General features: G+C 33.7%; 2 protein-coding genes across 2 annotated transcripts; one reads left to right on the forward strand and one right to left on the reverse strand.

The window, feature by feature from the left end:
* The first annotated feature begins 386 nt into the window (after window positions 1-386).
* LOC124541206 lies at window positions 387-5,311 on the forward strand. Its single transcript, XM_047119077.1, has 4 exons — window positions 387-966; window positions 1,404-2,367; window positions 4,079-4,403; window positions 4,993-5,311. Exons 1-4 carry the CDS (start codon window positions 552-554, stop codon window positions 5,287-5,289), a joined length of 2,001 nt encoding a protein of 666 aa, XP_046975033.1. The 5' UTR covers window positions 387-551; the 3' UTR covers window positions 5,290-5,311.
* A 4,716-nt stretch (window positions 5,312-10,027) lies between these two features.
* On the reverse strand, window positions 10,028-23,694 carry LOC124541090 (low density lipoprotein receptor adapter protein 1-A). The gene is made up of 5 exons (XM_047118914.1): window positions 23,568-23,694; window positions 15,889-15,991; window positions 14,561-14,801; window positions 12,587-12,669; window positions 10,028-10,335 (listed from the first exon to the last, which is right to left on the reverse strand). Exons 1-5 carry the CDS (start codon window positions 23,619-23,621, stop codon window positions 10,241-10,243), a joined length of 576 nt encoding a protein of 191 aa, XP_046974870.1. The 5' UTR covers window positions 23,622-23,694; the 3' UTR covers window positions 10,028-10,240.
* Window positions 23,695-24,282: the final 588 nt, after the last annotated feature.

The raw sequence follows: 24,282 nt of genomic DNA on the forward strand, positions 1-24,282 counted from the left end.
TTCCCGTTGAAAATTTGCATGATAATGAAACAAAAGTTGATGCTTCAAATGAAGAATTAAAAGAACAATCTATGGCAATGCAAGAAACAAACTTAACAAGTAAAAATGATAGTAATTTATCGCTTTCTTTAAATCATGAAGATTTACCACTTTTGAATAGTAATTTACGAAAAACATTTCTAATCGATAATAAAGACGGTATAGACACATCTATAAATGATACAAAATTTGATAATAATAGTTTAGAAAAAGAAGATTTAAATGTGAATAGTGAAATAACTGTGTCATCTAAAGAACAGAGGGATAATACAACGGGTGATTATAAAATCGATGAAGCTAGTGACAATGAAAAAGGCGAATTCGAAAAAGAAGTCAAAGAAGAATTAACAACAGATGCATCTGCTGTTAGTAGTAATATTTCAACTCCGGAATTTTCTACACAGACAATAATTTCAAACGATAAAACAAATTCGAGTGACTTTGAAACTGTAACAGTTCATGATATTGAACCTGAAAATACATCTGATCTCCCCAATCATCCATTTCAAAGAATGGGAGCATTAAATACAAACGAAAATGTATCTAATGTCGTTAATACTTCTACTATCAACATTGATGATCTTAAAACTGATTCAATTCCACTGACTCCATCGCCAATTGATATTTCTAAAGTAAACAATACAGATAATACAAAGCTACTTGAAGGTACTAATAAAGTAGAAACTCCAGCTAGAAATACTATTTCAAATTCTACTTCAGTGAGAAAGAATGAGAACGTTAAAGAGAATGAAAAGGGTGACCGTATAAACGAAGAGTATAATTTGAATGATAAGATTGAAGAACCTAAGGCTAGATTACGTTCAGGGTCAGAAGAAATAGAAGACTCTAAAGAAGATAACAAGGTAGTGATAAAAAAACTACACGGTAAAACTGGATTAAAAAACGAATATGAGGTGTATGAAGTTGGTAAGTTAGATATGACAAATTTGAATGGAATTATGATTTGGTTTCAGTGAACCAGTGTAACTACAGGCACAAGGGACATAACATCTTAGTGCCCAAGGTGAAGAATTGGCGATATAAGGAATGGTTAATATTCCTTACAGCGCCATTGTGTCTGTCTGATGAGGACCACTTACCATGAGGTGGCACTTGACGACCTTCGTGGTCGAGTAGTGTGTACAACATTCGATTCCCGGCCGAGTCGATGTAGAAAATATATTAATTTTCTGTATTGTCTTGGGTCAGGGTGTTTGTGGTACCGTCGTTACTTCTGATTTTCCATAACACAAGTGCTTTAGCTACTTACATTGGGACCAGAGTAATATGTGATGTTGTCCAATATTTATTTACTTAGGTGGCTCATGCTCGTCAGCATAACATAATATTTACTGTTGTTACAGCTCCAGAAAAGACACCATTTACCTTAATTAATAATGTTAAGATAAATGAACAGCCACACTACGTACCGATATACGATTATGCTCCTGAGAAAGCATATTTCAGACCATATGATAGATTTGGGACAAACATAGAGAGTGTTGAGCAAGAATATTCACAAAACTATAATAACATTAGAGAGAATATAGACGAGGAGAATGTTAAAGAATCGATTGTACCGAAGAAAAGAAGTCGATTTACGAGCTATAACAAGAACGATCATAGACAGTTCAAAATACAGAACAATAATTACCCAAACAGTAAAGGAAATTCCAAAATGTACGGTTTCATGAAACCTGTGCACTATTTACCTCAGAAAATATATTACAATCCGTACGATTATTTCGATTTGGATTACAACAATCGCTATAACGGCAGATCGATTTTAAGAAAGGGTGAATATCGATCGAAATACGAGCAATTCCCTAATTCAGATGAATTGGACCATCCCTATAATGCAATACACAAGAGCGAAACATTGAAAGATCACGTCGGTGCTATCAGAAATATACTATACCTACAGCAAATGTTCGGTTATGTGCCACCGATTAACAGGGAGAACCGGAAATTTGATGAACGATCCAATAAAAATATATATAAAAACTTTTTCGACAATTCTCGAAGCGATGATATCGGTATAGATTACTATTACGATAGAGAAATAACTAAAACTACAGAGAAATCGATCAGAGGAAACATATCCAATTTTAAATTGATTAAAAAATTAAAAAATAAAGAAGGCATTCGAAATTTAAATAAATTAAACGATATATTAGAAGATGAAAACAAATTCAGTTCGTTTTTCAATGCACTATTGAATGTTACAGAAGACAATATAAGATTTGATAATGAGGCTTTACAGAATTATGATTGGTTGAAATCATCAGTAGATATTCAATCAGCTGTGAGAAAGTTGCTGGAATTAGCGTAAGTAACTATACCATAGATCAAAATCAACATATACTTAACGTAAATACAATTTACAAAATTTTGACTCGTCCTTTTCTGAATTCGTCCAAAAAAAAACTGGCAATAAATTCATTAGGTATAGATTTGGTTAACTATTGAGAAAAAATTGATTTTGTACTTTTGGTTTTTAGAACATATTTCTTTTAACACTGATAGCATGATAAACGAAAATAGTGGACATATTAGTTGAATAAGAGATCTATAACCAGAAACAAATACAGTAGTGACTGGGGTGGAGACGGGTTATACTGATAACACTTAGGCTTATAAAGGCTTCTTGGTGGTAGGGCTTTGTGCAAGCCCGTTTGGGTAGGTACCACCCACTCATCAAATATTCTACCGCTAAACAACAGTACGCAGTATTGTTGTGTTCCGGTTTGAAGGGTGAATGATCCAGTGTAACTACAGCGTCATTGTCTATGGCTGATGGTGACCACTTACCATTAAGTGGCCCATATGCTCGTCCGTCAACTTATTCCGTAAAAAAAGGGTTATCAAATAATTTTAGTATTCATGGAAGATACTTATAACGATTTTAACAATATAGTATTCATGTATTATTAAAGAAAATACTAGCAATATTAGCTAGGGTTGTTGACGATAATCGCCCAAAGGGTCAGAATCGTTAATGGTTACTATTTTAGTGCTTATATTTTTATATTTAATGACACAATTAATTCAAGATTGAAATAAAACTAGTTTTAACGGATTTAAATCGCGTATATTAATTATTTTTATCATCCCGACGTTTCGAAAACTTTACAGCGTTCGTGGTCACGGGTAGACCGCGATTAATATACGCGATTTAAATCCGTTAAAACTAGTTTTATTTCAATATAATGATCGCGAAAATCTAAGACAACATTATAATTCAAGATTGTTGCTCTTAAAATTTTATATACTGTTAATGTTAAACCAGTATTATAAATATAATAGTCACTCTTACGAATTACACAATCGTATTCATTTTGTAAAAATTTGTTAAGCAAGCTTGTCATCCATATAAAGACATAGATGAACAAAGAATATTTTTTTCACGCTTAATACCTAATATCCAAATTATGAACGCGAGCGAACCAGCAGCAACATTGATCACCTTGATGAAATCAGTGATAATCATTGTATATTCACTAGAAGTAAGGATAAGCTTGTAACGCCAAGTTTCCGACTCCGCAAAGTCAATAAATCTTTCTTGGTGCAAGGTATCTGTTTCTATAATAAAATTCCGCAAACATTTTTAACTTTGCCGATAGTAAATTCAAATCATTTGTAAAAAATACATTGGTAAAAAAAGGCATATTATTCGATACATGATTTTCTAGATGATAAAAAAGCTTGGAGTTAATACCTGTTGACTTCCAAGCAGGATACATTTACATACTAATATGATTGTATTTTTTAAATGTTGAAAAAGAATAACCACTGAGTTTCTTGCCGGTTCTTCTCGGTTGAATCTACTTTCCGAACCGGTGGTAGCTTCACTAAATTGTAAAATGACGATTCAGAAGTGCTTGTAAAAGCCCACTTGAATAAAGTTTATTTTAATTTTGATTTTGATTTTGGACAACTAGTAGTAACATGAATAGGAATAAATGACGATCTACTATCATTCTGGCATTTTTTTTTCATTTGGCATTTTTTTACTATACTACTGGCATTTTTTTTTCAGAGAGAGCCTACATTACGGCGAAGACATGCATCCCAGGGATCTTGAACTTTTGAAATACAGTCTGTATCAATTTAAATCCTCCCAAGTGATATTACAAGATGGTCCAAAAAAAGGTTTTGGCAGGAATTTTAAAAAGCGAAAACAAAAGAAAGGTATCCTGCCTAAAGGTAATAGAAACCGTAACAAAATGAAACAGCCTTTGAAACTTTGGAAGGATTTCGCAAAATATTTAAGAACTGATAATAATAATGAAAGTGAACAAAAACTGACTCTATTGTATGATTTTGAAGATTTCCTTCAAAAAGTACTTTATTATTTAAACGAGGTGAGTAGTATTTATTACTATATAAGCTGAAAATGAAGAGCCAAGTGAAAATTAAAGACTTGAACAAATGTTCCACATATTTGGCAAAATCTCGTTGAACACATGCAGATTTCCTCACGATGTTTACCTTGACCGGAACATGTGTTATAGACATTAAAACAAAATTACGCAAATCAAAGTATAAGGTTAATCAATCCTGCAATTATCGCTTAATATTAGAAAAATGTAAAGTAAAGTAACAGCCTCTAAATTTACCACTGCTGGGACAAAGCCTCCTCTTCCATTAATTTGGGTTTGGAATATATTACACCACGCTGTTCCGATGCGGGTTGGTGGAATGCACATGTGGCAGAATTTCGATGAAATTAGACCCATGAAGTTTTCCTCACGATGTTTTCCTTCACTGCCGAGCACGAGTGAGAGATTGCCTATTCAAACTCAGGCATGCACGGGTTTGAATAGGCAATCATCGGTTAAGATGCACGCGTTCTGATCACTGGGCATCTCAGCTCTTATAAGAAAGACCAGTGTAAAAAACGATAATATACCTAATAATTTAAAAAAACTTGATTTAATATTTAATTTTCAGTTCCATGATGCCGTTAAACACGTAGCGATGGTGACGAGGTTCCAAGACCAAGACTGGTTCTATGACCTTAAGCAGATATTCTTCAAAAGTGCCACGAGAAAAGGACTCGGGCAAGTCATACTACATTTGGGCCTGGTTAATCTTCTGGATCATCTAGAAGAGGACGCTGTGAACGGTTCAGAAGTCAATTTCAGGGAATTTGTGGAGAATAATTCCGAAGCCGTTAAGGATACTAAGAGGGAATTTGTATTCGTTTTGCGTATCTTAAAAGAATTAAATAGATTAAACGTTTATTAATATATATTTTGTTTTAATATGTTATTCTGTTTGATTCTTACGAATTTTGGTCAAAAACAACAACAACAGCCTCCCTTTGAGGAGAAGGTTTGGAACATTCCACCACGCTGTTCCAATTCGAGTTCGAGGAATACACATGTGACAGAATTTCTATGAAATTATACACATGCAGGTTTCACCACGATGTTATCCTTCAACGCCGAGCACGGCAAAAATTATAAAGACAAATTAAGCATATGAATATTCAGTGGTGCTTGCCTGGGTTTGAACCTGCAATCATCGATTAAGATCGCGTTCTTACCACTGTGCCATCTCAGCTCTTACGAATTGTGCCAGTGCCACAATTTTTGGACAAAAAACCTGATTAAAAATAAAGGCTATTATTGGTCCGTTTGGGGTACCCACTTATTCATCTATTATTTATCTCTAAAGAGTATACTACTTAGTGTAAGAATTATTGTATTGTTGTTCCAGTTTGAAGGGTGAATGAGCCAGTGTAACTAACACAAGGTTTTCAATTTACAGTAGTTAATAAGTTGATATGTAAGAAAAGTAGCTACGTTTAAATCATTATAAAAAATAATTCAAATTGTAAAAAGTGGATGTAGTTGTATTAAAAAAAAGGTAATACAAAAGACATGTTTAAGTTTGAAGGTTGAGTGAGCCAGTGTAATTAAAGACACAAGGAATATTAAGGTCGTAAGGATTTTGTTATACTTCAATCATCAGCTATTCTATTTCCAAACTGCAATGATTGGTATTGTTGTGTTGCGATTTGAAGGTTGAGTGAGCCAGTGTAATTAAAGTCACAAGGGATATTAAGGTCGTAAGGATTTTGTAATACTTCAATCATCAGCTATTCTATTTCCAAGCAGCAATGATTAGTATATTTGTGTTTTGGTTTAAAGGTTGAGTGAGCCAGTGTAATTAAAGTCAATAAGGGTTATTAAGGTCGTAAGGATTTTGTAATACTTCAATCATCAGCTATTCTATTTCCAAGCGGCAATGATTAGTATTGTTGTGTTCCGGTTTGAAGGTTGAGTGAGCCAGTGTAATTAAAGTCACAAGGGATATTAAGGTCGTAAGGATTTTGTAATACTTCAATCATCAGCTATTCTATTTCCAAGCAGCAATGATTAGTATTTTTGTGTTTTGGTTTGAAGGGTGAGTGAGCCAGTGTAATTAAAGTCAATAAGGGATATTAAGGTCGTAAGGATTTTGTAATACTTCAATCATCAGCTATTCTATTTCCAAGCGGCAATGATTACTATTGTTGTGTTCCGGTTTGAAGGTTGAGTGAGCCAGTGTAATTAAAGTCAATAAGGGATATTAAGGTCGTAAGGATTTTGTAATACTTCAATCATCAGCTATTCTATTTCCAAGCGGCAATGATTACTATTGTTGTGTTCCGGTTTGAAGGTTGAGTGAGCCAGTGTAATTAAAGTCACAAGGGATATGAGGGTCGTAAGGATTTTGTAATACTTCAATCATCAGCTATTCTAAATACGGCGTCATTATGCTATATGGGCTCATTAAACATTTCTTATTGTCTACTTATTAAATTAAAAAAAAGAAATTTATAAATAAAATATTTATTTATATTTCTTAAAAACAATAGTTACTAACACTATATTTAAATATGCATAAAAAGTTATAAATTTAAAATTTATTTTGTTTTATTTGAAATTATATTTGTGTAAAAACATTTATTTTATTAATAATAATTTCGACTATCTACAAAGCTTCTAAATTGTTATCTTGGATAACCGTGTAGCATTAACACTATTAAACTCTATAGTTTTCCCATGGAATTATTAAGTTATATAAAAATATATATCTCAATAAATATATATGCATTTTTTGAATGGAATAGGTTGGCGGACAAGCATGTGGGCCACCTGATGGTAAGTGGTCACCATCACCCATTGACAATGACGCTGTAAGAAATATTAACTATTCCTTACATCGTCAATGCGCTACCAACCTTGGGAACTAAGATGCTATGTCCCTTGTGCCTGTAGTTACACTGGCTCACTCACTCTCAAACCGGAACACAACAATACTGCGTACTATTGTTTAGCGGTAGAATATCTGATGAACCCACTCATATCAGGCGGGCTTGCACAAAGCATTACCACCAAGTATGCAATGCACAGATTTATCACATTAATATATTTAAAACAGTATTAATACCTTAGGTATTACTATTATTATTATTCACCCCTTTAATGAAGTATAAATCTTGTGTTAATAGGGATGACAACTTTAGCTTTTTAAAAAGTTCTTAAACCATTGCGCTATTGATGCTACGTCATTGAAAATATTAATGTGTAAAAATGCAATGAAAAGCAAAATAATATAGAAACTCAATAATTATTAATAAAGATTTTGGTATTATATATCAACAATAAATTATATTACACAAAGAAATGTATCTTTGGATTATATATCTATACATATAATAAAATTTTAGTGTCTGTTCGTAATATTAAAATAGCCCTTTTTACTCAATGCATATGTATGTATACACGGTACATATACCAAAATAATGTTTTTATAACTTTTGTCTGTCTGTTTGTTCCGGCTTGACCGATTTTGACGTGACTTTCACTGGCAGGTAACTGATATAATAAGGAGTAACTTAGGCTACAATAATATTTTTTTTTGTTAAATTCAGGTAGTTTATATATGTAATTATATATTTATAGTGAAGTCAACGAAAGATCGCGTTTAAAAATAAATTTTAAGTATTTTTCGATTACATTTCATTGTAAGATGAAACCCTTTTCAAATTAAATATTTAATTTCGAAAACATTAGTTCTCTACAAACATTCAATAACATTTCCGCTCTCTAAATCTTAATTCTTTATTAAATCGTAACAATTAAGTAATCAAGAATACTCTTTTATTTTCTGCACATCTACGGCTGATGCTTTTCAAAATGAGACCCAACTTAAATGTAGCATCGGCGAATTTAATAAAACCGATTACTGCCGCTTTATACAACCAATAGCTCCCTATCGCGGCATTCGACGCTATTCGTCGCTATAGATTCTCGCGTCAGTTCAACCCGAGAAAGCAAGTGCATGTAAATCGACGCGTTAAATTGACGAATATATTAGGTCATATGATATTACAAGTTATTACGTTTGTGTAAAGATCATATTCACATGAGAAATAAAGATGTGATTAGTTTTACGAATTTTACCGATGCTACATCTGAGTTGTGTCGTACTATACGTGTCTATCTCATCAATATCGGTTAAGCATTTTGACCGTAAAAGCCCAACAGATACTTTCGCATTTATAATATTAGTATAGATAGCTCGGATTATGTTTGTAGACCAAGCGCCGATTGTTATAATGCACAAGAAATTTGTTACAGTTAAAAAAAAGAAATAGAAATATTAACGGTGCTGTAAGCCTTCGTCTATATATGTATATGTACATCGTTTTATAATAATCAATAATCATTGGTACTTTAAGCATTTAAAATAGCATTTATTATATATTATACAGTATATTTTTATAATGAAGCATTTAATAAAATACAAAAGTCTTATTTCTAATTGGCATATTAAAATATTGTTTCAAACCCTTCTGGGTACCACCTACTCATTAGATATTCTACCACCAATCAGTAATAAAGGTTTGAAAAATGAGCCAGTGTAATTACAGGCACAAGGGACATAACATCTCAGTTCCCAAGGTTGGTGGCGCATTGGTGATGAAAGGAATGGTTAATATTTCTAACTGTGCCTTTGTCCATGGGTGGTGGTGACCACTTTCCATCGTCATTTGATCTTCCCTCGAACTGTACTACGGAAATTAAATTCACATAGTTACAATTCCTAACTACATATATTTAAATATTTGAATACATAAGGCATTATTTTTAAAGTAGACATTTTTTGAATAGTAATCTTTATATAATCTATAAATAAATTATAATTATCTTTTTACAAAATTAAATTAAATTACAAAACAAACAAGTGATTTTAAATTAAAATTTATTATTTGCTGATAATTGGACCGTGATGTGCTGAAGTAACATTTATTAGCGAAAATAATTATTTATAATGATAGCAACCCTCGTTACATATATTACTATAATATATTTGATAACGTCGCTTTATGAAAAAAAATATGAGATTAAATTATAATAATGCATTGAATCGACAATTAACTGTGAAATCATAACATAGTATAAAACAAAGCTTGCTTGCTTAGATGCTTAGATCTTTCAAATTACGCAACGGATTTTGATGTGTTTTTGTTTATAGATAGAGTGATTTGATGGGAAAATTTATATGTATAATACATGTTTGTACAATACCGTAGAGAATGGCTGAAAAACTGTGAACGTTGTAACACATTCTGCAGTATATTTAGTATCAGTATTGTAAGTGTACGAAGCCGGGGCGGGTCACTAGTATTATTACAAATTTAAATTGTGAATGGGTGGTGAACATCACAGGCAGAGCAGGATATCTCATGTGCAAATTCAAGTGAAGTGTAGTCGGGGTAAGAAAAGATTCGTCACCTTAAGATCTATTATCGTGTGCTCAGTATGAGCGATAATCTGCTTTACCGATCGAGAATGACATATTGCGTCGCAATGATTTGATGTTTAGATCCAAAAGGTACTAAGAGTTTAAGACTTGATAAAGGAATGGATTTGAAAACTGACGAAGGTTTTCTTACTCTGACTGCACACACATCTTTAACAATTCTTAGTAACTCATTCATTTGCATGAGTTGAAATATTTAGTCACACGGTCCAATACTAAATGAAATTAACAATTTATAACTACATTTTGTACAGCCCTTTCTATTTTGTACAATATTTTGTATCTGTATTAAATAACGATAAATTAATTATCAATCATAAAATAAATTAATATTAAATAAACTTAAGTCCACGATCACATTGGTAATACAAAGTCCGGTTCATGCCTCTGTTTCGAGATCAGCTTCTATCTCTTCTGGTGTTCTCAAATCGATCGCGAAACGTTTTTTCAAACTCGGCGGTCTCTCGTCTATTTCTGAAAAAGAAACAATAGTACAGTTGAGTACACTTTGGTTAAGTTAACATCATACAGTCATTAACAAAAGTGAAGAAGAAACATCTTGCAGGCCATGCTATGGTGTCTTTCAGTCTTCCTGACTGTACTGGCCACAACAGTGTTTTCGTTTGGAGTCATATATCTAAGATACTGCTACTAATCATAGCGTTATTCTACGCGATTATTTGAACAGTAATTTGGAATTTAATTTGTATATATACTTATTCAAGACTTATAAGCTAATTGATGTTTTTTTTTATAATATAAGAAGTTGGAAGGGCAAATTGATCTGATGGTAAGTGGTGACCAGGGTAATATTAATTATAGTAGATGGATTAGTTCACTCGGCCTTTGTACCGGAACACAATAATACTGAGTATTGCTGTTTGGCAGAAGAATATCTCAAACTCAAACTAAAATTACGTTAATCAACCTATTATACTTTCTTATTGATGGTCAAATATGCATTGGGTAGTACCCAAAAGGACTTGCTCAAAGCTTTGCCACCATACTTTATCAATTATAATTAATTATTAGTGTAAGTAATTGATAATAAAAAAAATTAAATATTGGACAACATCACATACATTACACTCATCACAAAGTAGCTAAAGCACTTGTGTTATGGAAAATCAGTAGTAACTACGGTACAAACACCCAGACCCAAGACAACATAGAAAACCAATGAACTTTTTCTACATCGTGTCGTACCCAACCAAGGAGGATGAAGAATATTTCTCTATGTAAAACTAAAACATATAGTTCTTAATTTAGAAGAGAAAGAGGAATAAGTCACTTAGCAGGAAGAACAGCAGAACTATTTGTGAATAACTTACAATGTAATGGTCTGTTTATATTCGAATATGATTTTCGTGCAATGATCAATGTTTCTGTATAACTGGTGATTAGACTGAAATATCAATTACGAATATTAATATTTTTAAAGAACGAAACATTCATCTACTTCATTTACTTGGTGGTAGGGCTTTGTGCAAGCCCGTCTGGGTAGTTACCACCCACTCATCAGTTATTCTGCCGCCAAAAACAGTACACAGTATTCTTGTGTTTCAGTTTGAAGTGTGAGTGAGCCAGTGTAACTACAGGTACAAGGGACATAACATCTTAGTTCCCAAGGTCGGTGGCACATTGACGATGTAAGGAATAGTTAATATTTCTTACAGCTTCATTGTCTATGGGTGATGGTGACCACTTACCATATGGTAGCCCATGTGCACGTCCGCCAACATATACCATAAAATTAAAAAATATTCATAATTAGACACATAATAAATAACATGTCTTACAAAAATACATACAAACAGATTTGCTACGTAATCTGACTGTTGCCGCTCGGACTATCTTTTATATTCTCATGTTTATACGAAGATGTAAATTGTCGTTTTACGGTTTGAAGGGTGAGTGAGCCAGTATAGTAAAGGGACATAACATATTCTTTGTCTAGGTTGTTTGCACATTATAGCGACAAAGTCTGCGCAGTGGTGGCTTACCATCAGGTGACCTGACCGTCCACCTAGCTATGATATAAAACACCAAGGGTTCTTGGTTTTGCTAATATACATGTCATGAAGAAGGTGGCGTTATTGTTAATTGCGCAGATAAATTAAAATCATTTGTAAAAAAACTATTGTAAAGATTAGATTATTATATATTATTCAATAAAATGTTATACAGACGATAAAATAGCGTGGAGTTAACACCTGTTGACTTCCAAGAAAGATATATTAAATTCATATATCATTGTATTTAACTAACATGACTGTATTTTGAAAAAGAGTAACTACTGAGTTTCTTTCCGGTTCTTCTCAGTAGAATCTACTTTCCAGTTGAATCGGTGGTATCTTCACTTAATGTAGTTCAAAAGTGCACGTAAAAGCCTTCCTGAATAAAGTATATTTTGATTTTATTGGTTTTAAATGGTGTAGAACCCAATAAAACAGGTTTACCTCAAAGTTCAAATATTTCGTATTTTGTATAATGACTTATATATTTAAAATGATTGTAAAGTATATTTACAATTAAACAATACAAATACAACACAACCAAGGCCATACGTACAAAAACACAATGATGAGATACAAAAACTCTTCAAATTATGAATTTAAAAATACTATATTATGTTTAATTAACAATTAAAATTTTAATCAGAGTGGTAATGTTAAAAATATGTATGCTTATTTAAAATTATTAAGTTATATCATCTCTTTCTTACCGGCTGTTTGCATCTCTTTCACTCTCCTGGAATAGTCTTGGAACGCTGCTGCCAATGAATATGTCAGACGTCGAGCGGCGTTTCTGTAAATCAAAATGTTTTTTTTTATTTTACTGTTTAAATAAAATTAGACGATCTTTGTACAAGGCTTGTGAATTGCTTAGTACTTAATTTTAGTATAAGTTTGTTAAATATCATACTATATCCATTTTACAATAAATAAGAGATAAAATTAGTTCAGATTCTTTAAATCACAAATTCCTTTGAACATGAATGATTAAGGAAGAAGTGACTCTTTTACTGAGTGTTAGTAAATATGATTCTTGTCTAATCATTTTAGGAAATTTATTAAAAAGTCTTTACTACTATATTATAATTACGAATGTTATTCTGTCTGTAATTCTGTAAAACAAACTAATCTGTAGGTTACATAGTTCCACTAGTTAATTATATTAATTTTATTAATTTAAAAGTAACGTAAAGTAGTAACAGCCTGTACATTTCCAACTGCTGGGCCAATGGCCTCTTCTCCCATTAAGGAGAGGACTTGGAACATATTCCACCACGCTGTTCCAATGCGTGTTGATGGAATGCACATGTAGCAGAATTTCAATGAAATTAGACACATGCAGGTTTCAAATTAAGCACATATATATAGTAGTGCTTGCCTTGCCTTATACGATACAATATTAGTTAAAATCAAAAAACAAAATTGAAGTGAAATTTTACGATGAAACCTCGGTCTATATTGGTCGTGTTTTCAATGTTGTGTTCAACAAAATCAAAAATTAACAAGGTTATGAAATAACAAAGAGGTTTAATTTACAAAATTAAAAAAAAAAATCCATTTCGTCATATCGAAATACAATGATAAGAATCTGTGGGAAAATTGTGGAGATCTAGGTCAAGTGATACGTTTCGAAATATATATTTGATGAGAAAGATTGGTAACAGTCTGTTGCCAACATACACTCAAAATTTAGTTTCAATTAAGCGAGACTCATATATTATACTACTACTGCATGGGAACAATATATACTAAATATTCTACATTTTTTTTTACTTATGACATCACATTAAAAACTTCTAAAATTATCAGTGTTTCTTCACTTTATTGTCCAAATGTGTATAATACACAAAAACCTTCCTCTCAAAGCACTATCTATTTAAAAAAAAAACGCATCAAAATCCATTGCGTAATTTTTAAGATCTAAGCGTACAAAGGTTAGGGCAGGCAAATGTGTCTAAAATATAAACATACAAATTAAATTTCGTATTTTCCAATGATCAATTTAGTACAGTGATCGAATTTTATGCCAGATAAAATTAACAACACCAGTTTTATGTAGAAATTCTACCACATAATCTACCAATATATAATGTAACAGCGTAGTGGAATTCATTGGACCAGCAATGGAGCTAAGATAGCCCATTGGTTAGAACGCGTGCATTTTATCCTATAATTGCGGGTTCAAACCCAGGCAAGCACCACTAAATATTCATATGCTTAGTGTTTATAATTCATCTCGAGCTCGGCGGTGAAGGAAAACATTGTGAGGAAACCTGTGTATAATTTCGAGGGAATGCCACTTGTGCATTCCACATGGAATATGTTCCAAACCTTCTACTCAAAAGGGAGAGGAGGCCTTAGCCCAGCAGTTAGAAATCAACAGGATGTTTTTTAAATAAATAAATATTGGAAAACATCACATACATTACTCTGATCCCAATATAAGAAGCTAAAGCACTTGTGTTATGGAAAACCAGAAGTAACGACGGTACCACAAACACCCAAGACACCATAGAAAATTAATGAACTTTCTCTACATCGACTCGGCTGGGAATGGACCCGGGACATATGAGCGGCGTACCCATGAAAACTGGTGTACACACTACGTGACTACGGAGGTCATCAATTATTGTTGTTATTGTTGTTGTTGTTGTAGACCAGCAATGATACTCGATATGCCTTACCTAGATTCACAAACAAAGGCGTGGCATTCGAAGGGATTCAGCCCCTTGACGTCCGCGTTGTCCTTGACTATGATCATGGAGAAGACCCTCGTGTACACCAGGTCCTGGACACCGTAGGATATCGACTCGATGTTGAAGAACACGGCCATATGCTCGAACTCATTCTTGATATCTTGTTTTATCGTCTCCAAATGTACTCCGTCGACTGTGATCGTCAATTTTACTAATGGTAACACTTGGCCTGGAAGAAATAACAATTAATATTTAATTGCCGAGTCGAAATGGCCCAGTGGTTAGAACGCTTGCATTTTGACCGATGATTGCGGGTTCGAACCCAGAGCACCGCTGATTCATGTGCTTAATTTGTCTTTATAATTCATCTCGTGCTCAGCGGTTAAGGAAAACATCGTGAGGAAACCTGCATGTGACAAATTTCATAGAAATTCTGCCACATGTGTATTCCACCAACCCGCATTGGAACAGCTTGGTGGAATATGTTCCAAACCTTCTCCTTCTCCAAACGGAGAGGAGCACAAGGGACATAGCATCTGAGTTCCCAAGGTTGGTCGCACATTAACGATGTAAGGAATAGTTAATATTTCTTACAGCGTCATTGTCTATGGGTGATGGTTATACCATAAAAAAAGTGTCTATGTTAGACAGAGACCTGTATTACAAATCACTAGGAAACTAATTCGTTCCTCATCTGATCCAAATTTGATTGTTCGTAACAAAAAGTAATCTCAGCTTGATTGTAACTTTTTTTTGAGTAATAATCAGCCGAACTGGCAAATGAGCTAACTGATGGTCAGAGGTTACCACCGCCTACAGACATTGGCGCTGTCAAAAATATTATCCAAGCCTTGTGCCATCAAATTTGGAAAATAATATTTTACGTCCCTTGCAGTGTTACTCGTTCACCCAACCGTTAAACCGGAGCACAAAAATACTAAGTAGTAAATTAGTTAGGGAAGTTGGTGGTACCCGCCCAGACAGTACTATCCAGGCTTGCATAAAGCCCTGCTATCAAGTAGCTGAGTAACTAAGAGCGAATACCATTTATTTAATAATTTTATTGCGTTGTTTTAATTTTAATTGTAACGATATTATTTGTAACGCTTCTAAATTGAGCAGCAAGATTACACCCGAATATATAAAAATAAGCTGTAATTTTTCCCACAACTGGGATATACCTTCTCTCCCTTTGAGGAGAAGGTTTGGAACATATTCCATCACGCTGTTCCAATGCGGGTTGCATTAAATATACATTCCAAAAATATTTTGACAGGGTAAATTAAGGCTTGTAATATAGGCCTACATTAACATACCAGGGGGTAAAGCTTTAGCTGCAGCTACCATCAGGTCGACAGGTTTCCTTGTGTGCTTGATGCCCCATAAGCCCCTTGCGTCACTCTGCCCCAAATATTTGACCTGGAAAAGGAATTATACATATGTTAAAACCTTTAAAATATAAAAAGTAAAGTCAAAAAGGGTATTCAGTTTAGTTCTATACTATTGAATTGTATTAATTACGTTATTGTACTTGGTGGTATGTATTTGAGCCCATTTTGATAAATAGCAAGTATTGCTGTGTTCCAATCCAAGAGCCGAGATGGCCTAGTGATTAGAACGCATGCATCTTAACCGAAGTTTGCAGGTTCGAACCCAGGCAAGCATCACAGTTTTGAGTTCATGCGATTAATTAATATATTAAACTACCGCCTTTTACTGAATGCATACGTATTTCACAATTATTTCTCAGTTTGTCTGTTAGTTTGTTCCGACTTATCTCTGGATTGGCTTGACCGATTTTGACGGGACTTTCATCGGCAGAAAGCTGATGTAATAAGGAGTAACTTAGGCTACAATAATAACCCTTTTTGTTAACTTCAAACGCGCACTAAGTATAGGACACAACACACATATCATATTAAGTTGATCAGATGTGAATTTGTCTTGATTTAAGATTAAAGTAAAAAGTAAAGAAACAGCCTGTACATTTCCCACTTTCATTGCGGAGAAGGTTCGGAACATATTCCACCACGCTATACCAATGCGGTTTGGTGGAATGCACATGTGGCAGACTTTCGATGAAATTAGACACATGTAGGTTTCCTCGCGTTGATTTCCTTCACCGCTGAGCACGAGATGAATTATAAACACAAATTAAGCACATATATTATATAGTGGTGATTGCCAGGGTTTGAACTCGAAATCATCGGTTAAGATGCACGCGTTCTAACCACTGGGCCATCTCAGCTTAAGATTTAAGATTGTTAAAGTCAATCTATTGACTAAACTCTTGGGTACAAAAAAAAAAAAAAACAACAGATATTTATTTAAAAATACCATATAAATATATGTATGAAAATAATCTGGACCATTCCACCATGACTGTAATTGTGCAAGCGGAAGTGACGTCACGGAACCAATTAGTATGGTATTCATTGTTACGGCTATATTATGAATATATGAAGTGAAAGCTAGTTACCAAACAATGCATATTCGTCTACGGTGACAGAACTATAAATAGAGAATGAATTTGTTTTTAAATTTAGAACGACAGATTATAAAATATCATTTTTAATATTATTTTTTTTGAGATGGCCCAGTGGTTAGAACGCGTGCATCTTAACCGATGATATCGAGTCCAAACCCAGGCAAGCACCGCTGATTCATGTGCTTAATTTGTCTTTATAATTCATCTCGTACTCCGCGGTGAAGGAAAACATCGTGAGGAAACCTGCATGTGACAAATTTCACAGAAAATCTGCGATATGTGTATTCCACCAACCCGCATTGGAACAGCATAGTCGAATATGTTTAAAGCCTTCTCCTCAAAGGGAGAGGAGGCCTATAGTCCTGTAACCTTCTTCAATCCTTATAATTTCATCTGCATATTATAATTGTGACAAACAAAATAAAGTAGAACATATAACCGCTCCATGGTTTTTATGTTCGAAAAAGCGCTTCAATGAATCGTATTAAGCATAATAATGTCAAAAGATTTGACCTCGCATGTGTGATTAAGAGCCGCTTGTTAACTGTTATCATTTAACCGATGTAGAAAAAGGATATTATATTTAACGTGTATATTTTATAATCTGTAATTGTATTTTTTAATAGATGATTGCAGGTTCAAAACCAGACATGCACCGCTGAACATTCACGTGTTTAATTTGTGTTTATAATTCATCTCGTGCTTTGTAAAGGTAAACATCGTGAGGAAACCTGCATGTGTTTAATTTCATAGAAATTCTTCCACATAATGAAGACGACCTCCATGGTCGAATGGTGTGTACACCGGTTTTCATGGGTACGCCACTCTGAGGTCCCGGGTTCAATTCCCGGCCGAGTCGATGTAGATTACCATTAGTTTTCTATATTGTCTCGGGTCTGGGTGTTTGTGGTACCGTCGTTACTTCTGATTTCCATAACACAAGTGCTTCAGCTACTTACATTGGGATCAGAGTAATGTATGTGATGTCGTCTCATATTTATTTATTTATTATTATTATTATTTATATATACACATGAGGACCACCAACCCGCATTGGAACAGCATGATGGAATATGTTCCGAACCTTTTCTAAAACGGAGAGGAGGCCTTAGCCCAGCTGTGGGAAATTTACAGGCTACTGTTGCTGTTTGAGTTAAAAGTTTAAGTTATGCAAGCTAGTCTGAGTAGGTACCACCCACTCATCAGATATTTCACCGCCAAACAACAGTACTCAGTATTGTTGTGTTCTCGTTTGATGGGTGAGTGAGCCAATGTAACTACAGGCACAAGGGACATAACATCCTAGTTTTCAAGGTTGTTGACGATGTAGGAAATGGTTAATGTTAACACCGCTATTGTCTATGGGTGGTGGTGACCACTTACCATCAGGTGGCCCATATGCTCGCCCACCTATATAATCTAATCTTCCTATAAGTCAACAAGTAACAGCTTCACGCTATACATATATGACCTCTATAAACCTTTATTGAATACTAGCGACCGACGTCGGCTGCGCACGGGTGCAATACTAAAGTACTTGTTTATATACGACATCACATTACAAACTTCTAAAATGATCAGTGTTACTTCACTATATTGTCCATGTATTATATACAAAAACCTTCCTCTCGAATCTAATATCTATTAAAGAAGACCGCATCAAAATCCGTTGCGTAGTTTTAAAGATCTAAGCATACATAGGGATATAGGGACAGAGAAAGCGACTTTGTTTTGTACTATATAGTGAATTGTTGTTTTTATTAATGTATTATTTACAAATTATTTCAATTTATAATTTGGAAAAGTTAAAACACAAACGGACCTTGGGATCTTATCCATGTATGTTATTTTCTGTTAAGAAACAGTTGTAGAATTTATTTCGTAAATTCCGCTACGCATGCGCAGACAATATTACAAAATGCACTACTTGTTATATGCATATGCAATTTCATAAAACTTACGGATTGATTTAAGGCTTCAGAGTAATCTATACATGTTTTAAAAACCTGTAGTTTCTTTGTATTTGTGGATTTAGGAGTTTCGACAAGAGAATATGGCAAGTACATCACTACATAGTATAAAACAATCGCTGACCTATGTCTGATTGTCTCTGTATATGCTTACATGTTTAAAAATACGTTATAATATTAATAGGCTATTTGACTGGATTTTAAAATCCATTTTATATTACATAGTAGAGGTTAAAGAACCCAGTAAAAGTTATTTTTTTTTTATTTCTAGTACATATTTTCCGGAAAATATCATATTAAAAATTCCACATTTAAATAGCGCGCAAAAACGGTACTTTAATAATATGGCGCTGCAATGGGGTCGGTGACGTCACTTGCCTGTATTTTAATCTGCGGTACATATAGTAGGCAAGCCAGGTTAACAAGCAAGTGACTTCATAATAAGCCCGGCCAATCAGGAGCGTTTTGTGTCGCGTGACAAACGTTTGAAATAATGAATTTTTATTTATGGATTTTTGAATAAATTAAATATTATTTTCAACTTTCCAGTTGTTCTCTAGTAAATAACCATTTTTAAAGTCATAATATATACCGATTACAATAAATGACGCTTTATTTGTCGCGGTGTCAAATAGCCTATTATAAAAGAGGCCTTCGTATTTTGACCATTTCGGTTATTGGGTTACGTTCATCAAAATTTTCTAAATCTTTTGTTATTTTCATATCAGTCTAATTCATATGCAATCGATATAAATAGAAAAGAATGTTTGTATGTTTATCCAAACTCCTTTTCTAATATCAACTATTCTTTATTCAGACTCAAAATCACTTTACAATTTAAAATCGTCATTTTAGAATGTTGAATTAAATATAAAGCTACCGGAAGCGGTTCTCTGTACTTAATCTTTTCCACAAACGCACCAAAAATATAACTTCAAAAACAATAAATCCGTTAAGTATCTAATAGTTTCAATAGACGGCCGTTACGATCAGAAAAACAGACATAAATGTGTGTCGTGCAATTAATAATCAAGGGTTCCGTATCTAATAGCGTGGAACCAATTAATTAATGATAATATGAGATATACATGCTATACATATCTGAACATATGTATTTTTTGTTTCCATATATTGATATTTTTTTATAAAATAGCTTGGTATACTCTGTTTCAATTATACGAAGAAATATAAACCTTAAGAGTCAAATAAACAACATTTGTCAACAAATTGATGCCTTATTCCACACAAACACTTGCTGGTTTACTTGGTGGTAGGGCTTTGTGCAAGTCCGTCTGGGTAGGTACCACCCACTCATCAGTTATTCTACCGCCAAACAACAGTACTCAGTATTGTTGTGTTCCGGTTTAAAGGGGGAGTGAGCCAGTGTAACTACAGACACAAGGGACATAACATCTTAGTTCCCAAGGTTGGTGGCATATTGACGATGTATGGAATAGTTAATATTTCTTACAGCGTCATTGTGTATTGGTGAGGGTGACCACTTACCATCAGGTGGCCCATATGCTTGTCCGCCAACCAATAACATTAAAAAAAAACACTTGCCTCACATAAAACACTTGCACTTTGTAATAATTATTAAGTTCAGTTATCTTTTTTTTATTTGATTTTACTTTATTTCTTTTTTCTTTTATAATAATTAAAAGTTTGTTTATTCTTAATGTATGTTATGGAAGAGTGGGTCCCTCCGATAAGAGTATGAATCACGCTCACTAGAGAGACCCAACCTTAAATATGCTATGTAAACTGTGGTAACGAATAAATAAAAATAAAAAAAATCGTTGGTCGAAAGCTTGATTAATCTATGATATTCGCTATGGATTTGCGAAAACATGGCGTTATGAGCGTCGAAGAAACTGTTATCGGAATTTTGGAAGTGAAAATAAAGTGTAAATATGTAGTTAAGTGTAATAATATAAATAAAGATTTATTAATCATAAACTCTCAATAGTGCACAATATAAAATTAAGTAAAGTAAAGTAACAGCCTGCATATTTCCCACTGCTGGGCTAAGACCTCCTCTTCCATTAAGGAGAGGGTTTGGAACATATTCCACCAGGCTGTTCCGATATATATATATATATATATATATATATATATATATATATATATATATATATATATATATATATATATATATATATATATATATGCATTTAACAATAATTTTGGTGTTTTTCAATTGTTATCTATAATTACAATGTCGTTTTATAGCGTACTTCCTGACGTTAATTGCTTAGATAAATAACGCGTTGACAAGTTAACGGTTTATGTAAGAAATGAAAATAAATCTAGAATGTTATGTCATAACTAATAAGGGGGCATACAAATATTATGTAACGCAATTTGGGGGGAGGGGGTGTTTCGTAAGACGTTACGTTACTGGGGCGTGTTACTTACAAAACGTTACGTATTTTTTTTAATAAAAAATTAGGGACTTAATTCCTTTAAATTGGCAACCCCTGTATTTTGGCAACAGAAAAACGTTGCAGTCCGTTACACAGGAAGGAGGGGAGGGGGTAAGAAATCTTTAAAAATTGCGTTACGTAATACTTAAACGCTTAAATTCAATCTTCGTATTAATATTATTTTGTTGGAAAAACGCAATATTTTTCCTTAAATGGTCTGAGTATGGAGTTTTTTATGGTATAGGTCACAAACAGATGAGCCACCATACGGTGATCCATATGGAAAGTCAATACCACCGCCCATGGACATCTTCATAATTGGAAGGTTTGAAGGTACATTGGCGGCCTTTAGGAAATGTATACGCTTTCCTCTTCAAGGTTGCCAAGTCGTATCAGTATTGTGTATAATAAATTCATCAGAGAACGTCGAATCCTTTGCGTACATTACTGTAACGCTTTAACGGTTCTCGTGAATTGACTGTTTCTATTATAAAAGAATTAAAAACAAAATACTTTGAAAATGAAGGGATGCATTGGTTAGAACGCGTTTTAACCGATGATTAAGGGTTCAAAACCCAGGTAAGCACCACTATATATATGTGCTTAATTTATGTTTATAATTCATCTTGTACTCGGTGAAGGAAAGCATCGTGAGCCTGTATGTGACAAATTTCAATTTCTTTGGAAGTAATTTAAAAAAAAAGAATAAAATTTTTTATTTCATTATTAACAAGTTACAGCTATAATCAGAAACTGGGACTATCCTAGTAAGTAACTAGTATTGCTACTAGTACTTGAGGCAGGTAGTCCCGCTCTTCCATAACATTCTAGCTTCTTCATTCATTCATACAATACTAAAAACGTCTGTGTGTGTGTATGTGTGTGTGTGTGTGTGCGTGCGTTTATGTGTCTGTAGAGATTTAAAAAGGTATAGAAGTTTAAGAGGATATAAGTCGCTTTACAATGTTTGTTCGCTTAGATCTTTTGGATTTTAATGCGGTTTTCCTCAATAAACAGAGTGATCGAGAGAAGAGGAAGGTTTATGTATAATGGAAGAATATTATAGAAGAGAAAAGATGAGAATTTCAACTTTCTTAGTCGGAAAAATCAAGAAATTTTATGTTTTGGTCTTTTTCAATGTAAGAGTTGTAAAAAAGGTAAAGTAACAGCCTGTAAAATTCCCACTACTGGGATAAGGCCTCCTCTTCCATCAAGAAAAAGCTTGGAACATATTCAACCACGCATTCAACATTTCAGAGATTGAAATTTTCACATGCAGGCTCACGATGCTTCCCTTCACCGAGCACGAGATGAATTATATGCATGCCTGGGTATCACCCACTTGTCATACATTCTACCGTCAAATAACAATACTCAACATGTTTTAACCTAACATTAGCTGTGACCTTGAGAATGACGTTCAAGTTAGTCATGACATTGTCACTTAATGTCAAGGTCATAAGCAGTACTAATGATAAAACGAGCATGCTTCGACAATAAGACCTTTTTCAATGATCAAAATAAACTTTATTCAAGTAGGCTTTTGCAAGCACTTCTGAATCGTCATTTTACAATTAAGTGAAGCTACCATCGGTTCGGAAAGTAGATTCTACCGAGAAGAACCGACAAGAAACTCAGTAGTTACTCTTTTTTTACATTTAAAAATTCAAAGTCATGTTAGTTAAATACACTTATTTAAATAAATATATCCTGCTCGGAAGTCAACAGGTATTAACCTCCACCTCCACGCTATTTTATCATCTATAAAATCTTGTATCGAATAATATGACTTTTTACCAATGTATTTTTTACAAACGATTTGAATTTACGAAACGGCATAGTTAAAAATGTCGGCGGAATTTTACTATAGAAACGGATACCTTGCTCCAAGAAGGATGTTTAATTATTTAAATTCGGAGTAATCAAACTATTGTCAAATGAGATAGATGCCCCAGTGTCCTTCACATGCATCAAAGATACCAGAAAATGTTCATGTTTTCACGTGTTGATAAAACATCATGTGCTTCGTCTAGTGAAACGTCGTGAGGAAACCTGCATGTGTTATTGGCATAATTTATATATGTAAGTTAGTGATTTATTATTAGTGTTACCTGGAATGTCATTGGGAGATCATTAACCAGAACTGGGCCTTCGTTTTCCGCCATTTTGTTTTGAAAATATCACATAATATTCACATCGGCACTGTTAAGATGTTTTCTTTTTTAGTGAGCTAATTACCTGCAACAATAGATATATTACATTAATTATATTAATATATATTATAATATGTAGCAATTTTTTTATGGTATAGGTTGGTCGAAGAGCATATGGGCCACCTAATGGAAAGTGGCCACCGTTGTAAGAACTATTAACTATTCCTTACATCGTCAATGCGCCACCAACCTTGGGAACTAAGATGTTATACCCCTTGTGCCTGTAGTTACACTGGCTCGCCTCCCTTCAAACCGGAACACAACAATACTGAGTACTGTTATTTGGCGGTAGAATAACTGATGAGTGGGTGGTACCTACACAGACGGGCTTGTACAATGCCCTACCACCAAGTAATACTATGTATGTAAGCAATATGTATGTAGTTCGAATATTTTATTTGGTGGTACCACTACATATTCTTCTGCTAGACAACTATTCTACTGTTGTGTTCCGGTTTGAAGGGTTAGTGGCAAATCATGCCTCAAAATGTTCATTGTTGCAAGAAATGTTTAATTATTCTTTCAGTGCCAATATTCTTGCATGGAACAATTACATTCAGACTAATACAACCAAGCTCTGTGTTGCATTTCCATTTTAAAAATCTATCACTTG

Source organism: Vanessa cardui, chromosome 27, assembly GCF_905220365.1.
Source record: "Vanessa cardui chromosome 27, ilVanCard2.1, whole genome shotgun sequence".
Taxonomy (NCBI): Eukaryota; Metazoa; Arthropoda; class Insecta; order Lepidoptera; family Nymphalidae; genus Vanessa; species Vanessa cardui.

Coding starts and splice junctions, on each gene's coding strand:
- LOC124541090 (XM_047118914.1), bottom strand. CDS start 23,621: ATGGCGGAAAACGAAGGCCCAGTTCTGGTTAATGATCTCCCAATGACA. Junction 12,670..14,560: donor GCCTTTGTTTGTGAATCTAG/GTAAGGCATATC, acceptor TTTGATTTACAG/AAACGCCGCTCGACGTCTGA. Junction 10,336..12,586: donor GAAAGAGATGCAAACAGCCG/GTAAGAAAGAGA, acceptor TTTCTTTTTCAG/AAATAGACGAGAGACCGCCG.
- LOC124541206 (XM_047119077.1), top strand. CDS start 552: ATGGGAGCATTAAATACAAACGAAAATGTATCTAATGTCGTTAATACT. Junction 967..1,403: donor ATATGAGGTGTATGAAGTTG/GTAAGTTAGATA, acceptor CTGTTGTTACAG/CTCCAGAAAAGACACCATTT. Junction 2,368..4,078: donor AGAAAGTTGCTGGAATTAGC/GTAAGTAACTAT, acceptor TTTTTTTTTCAG/AGAGAGCCTACATTACGGCG.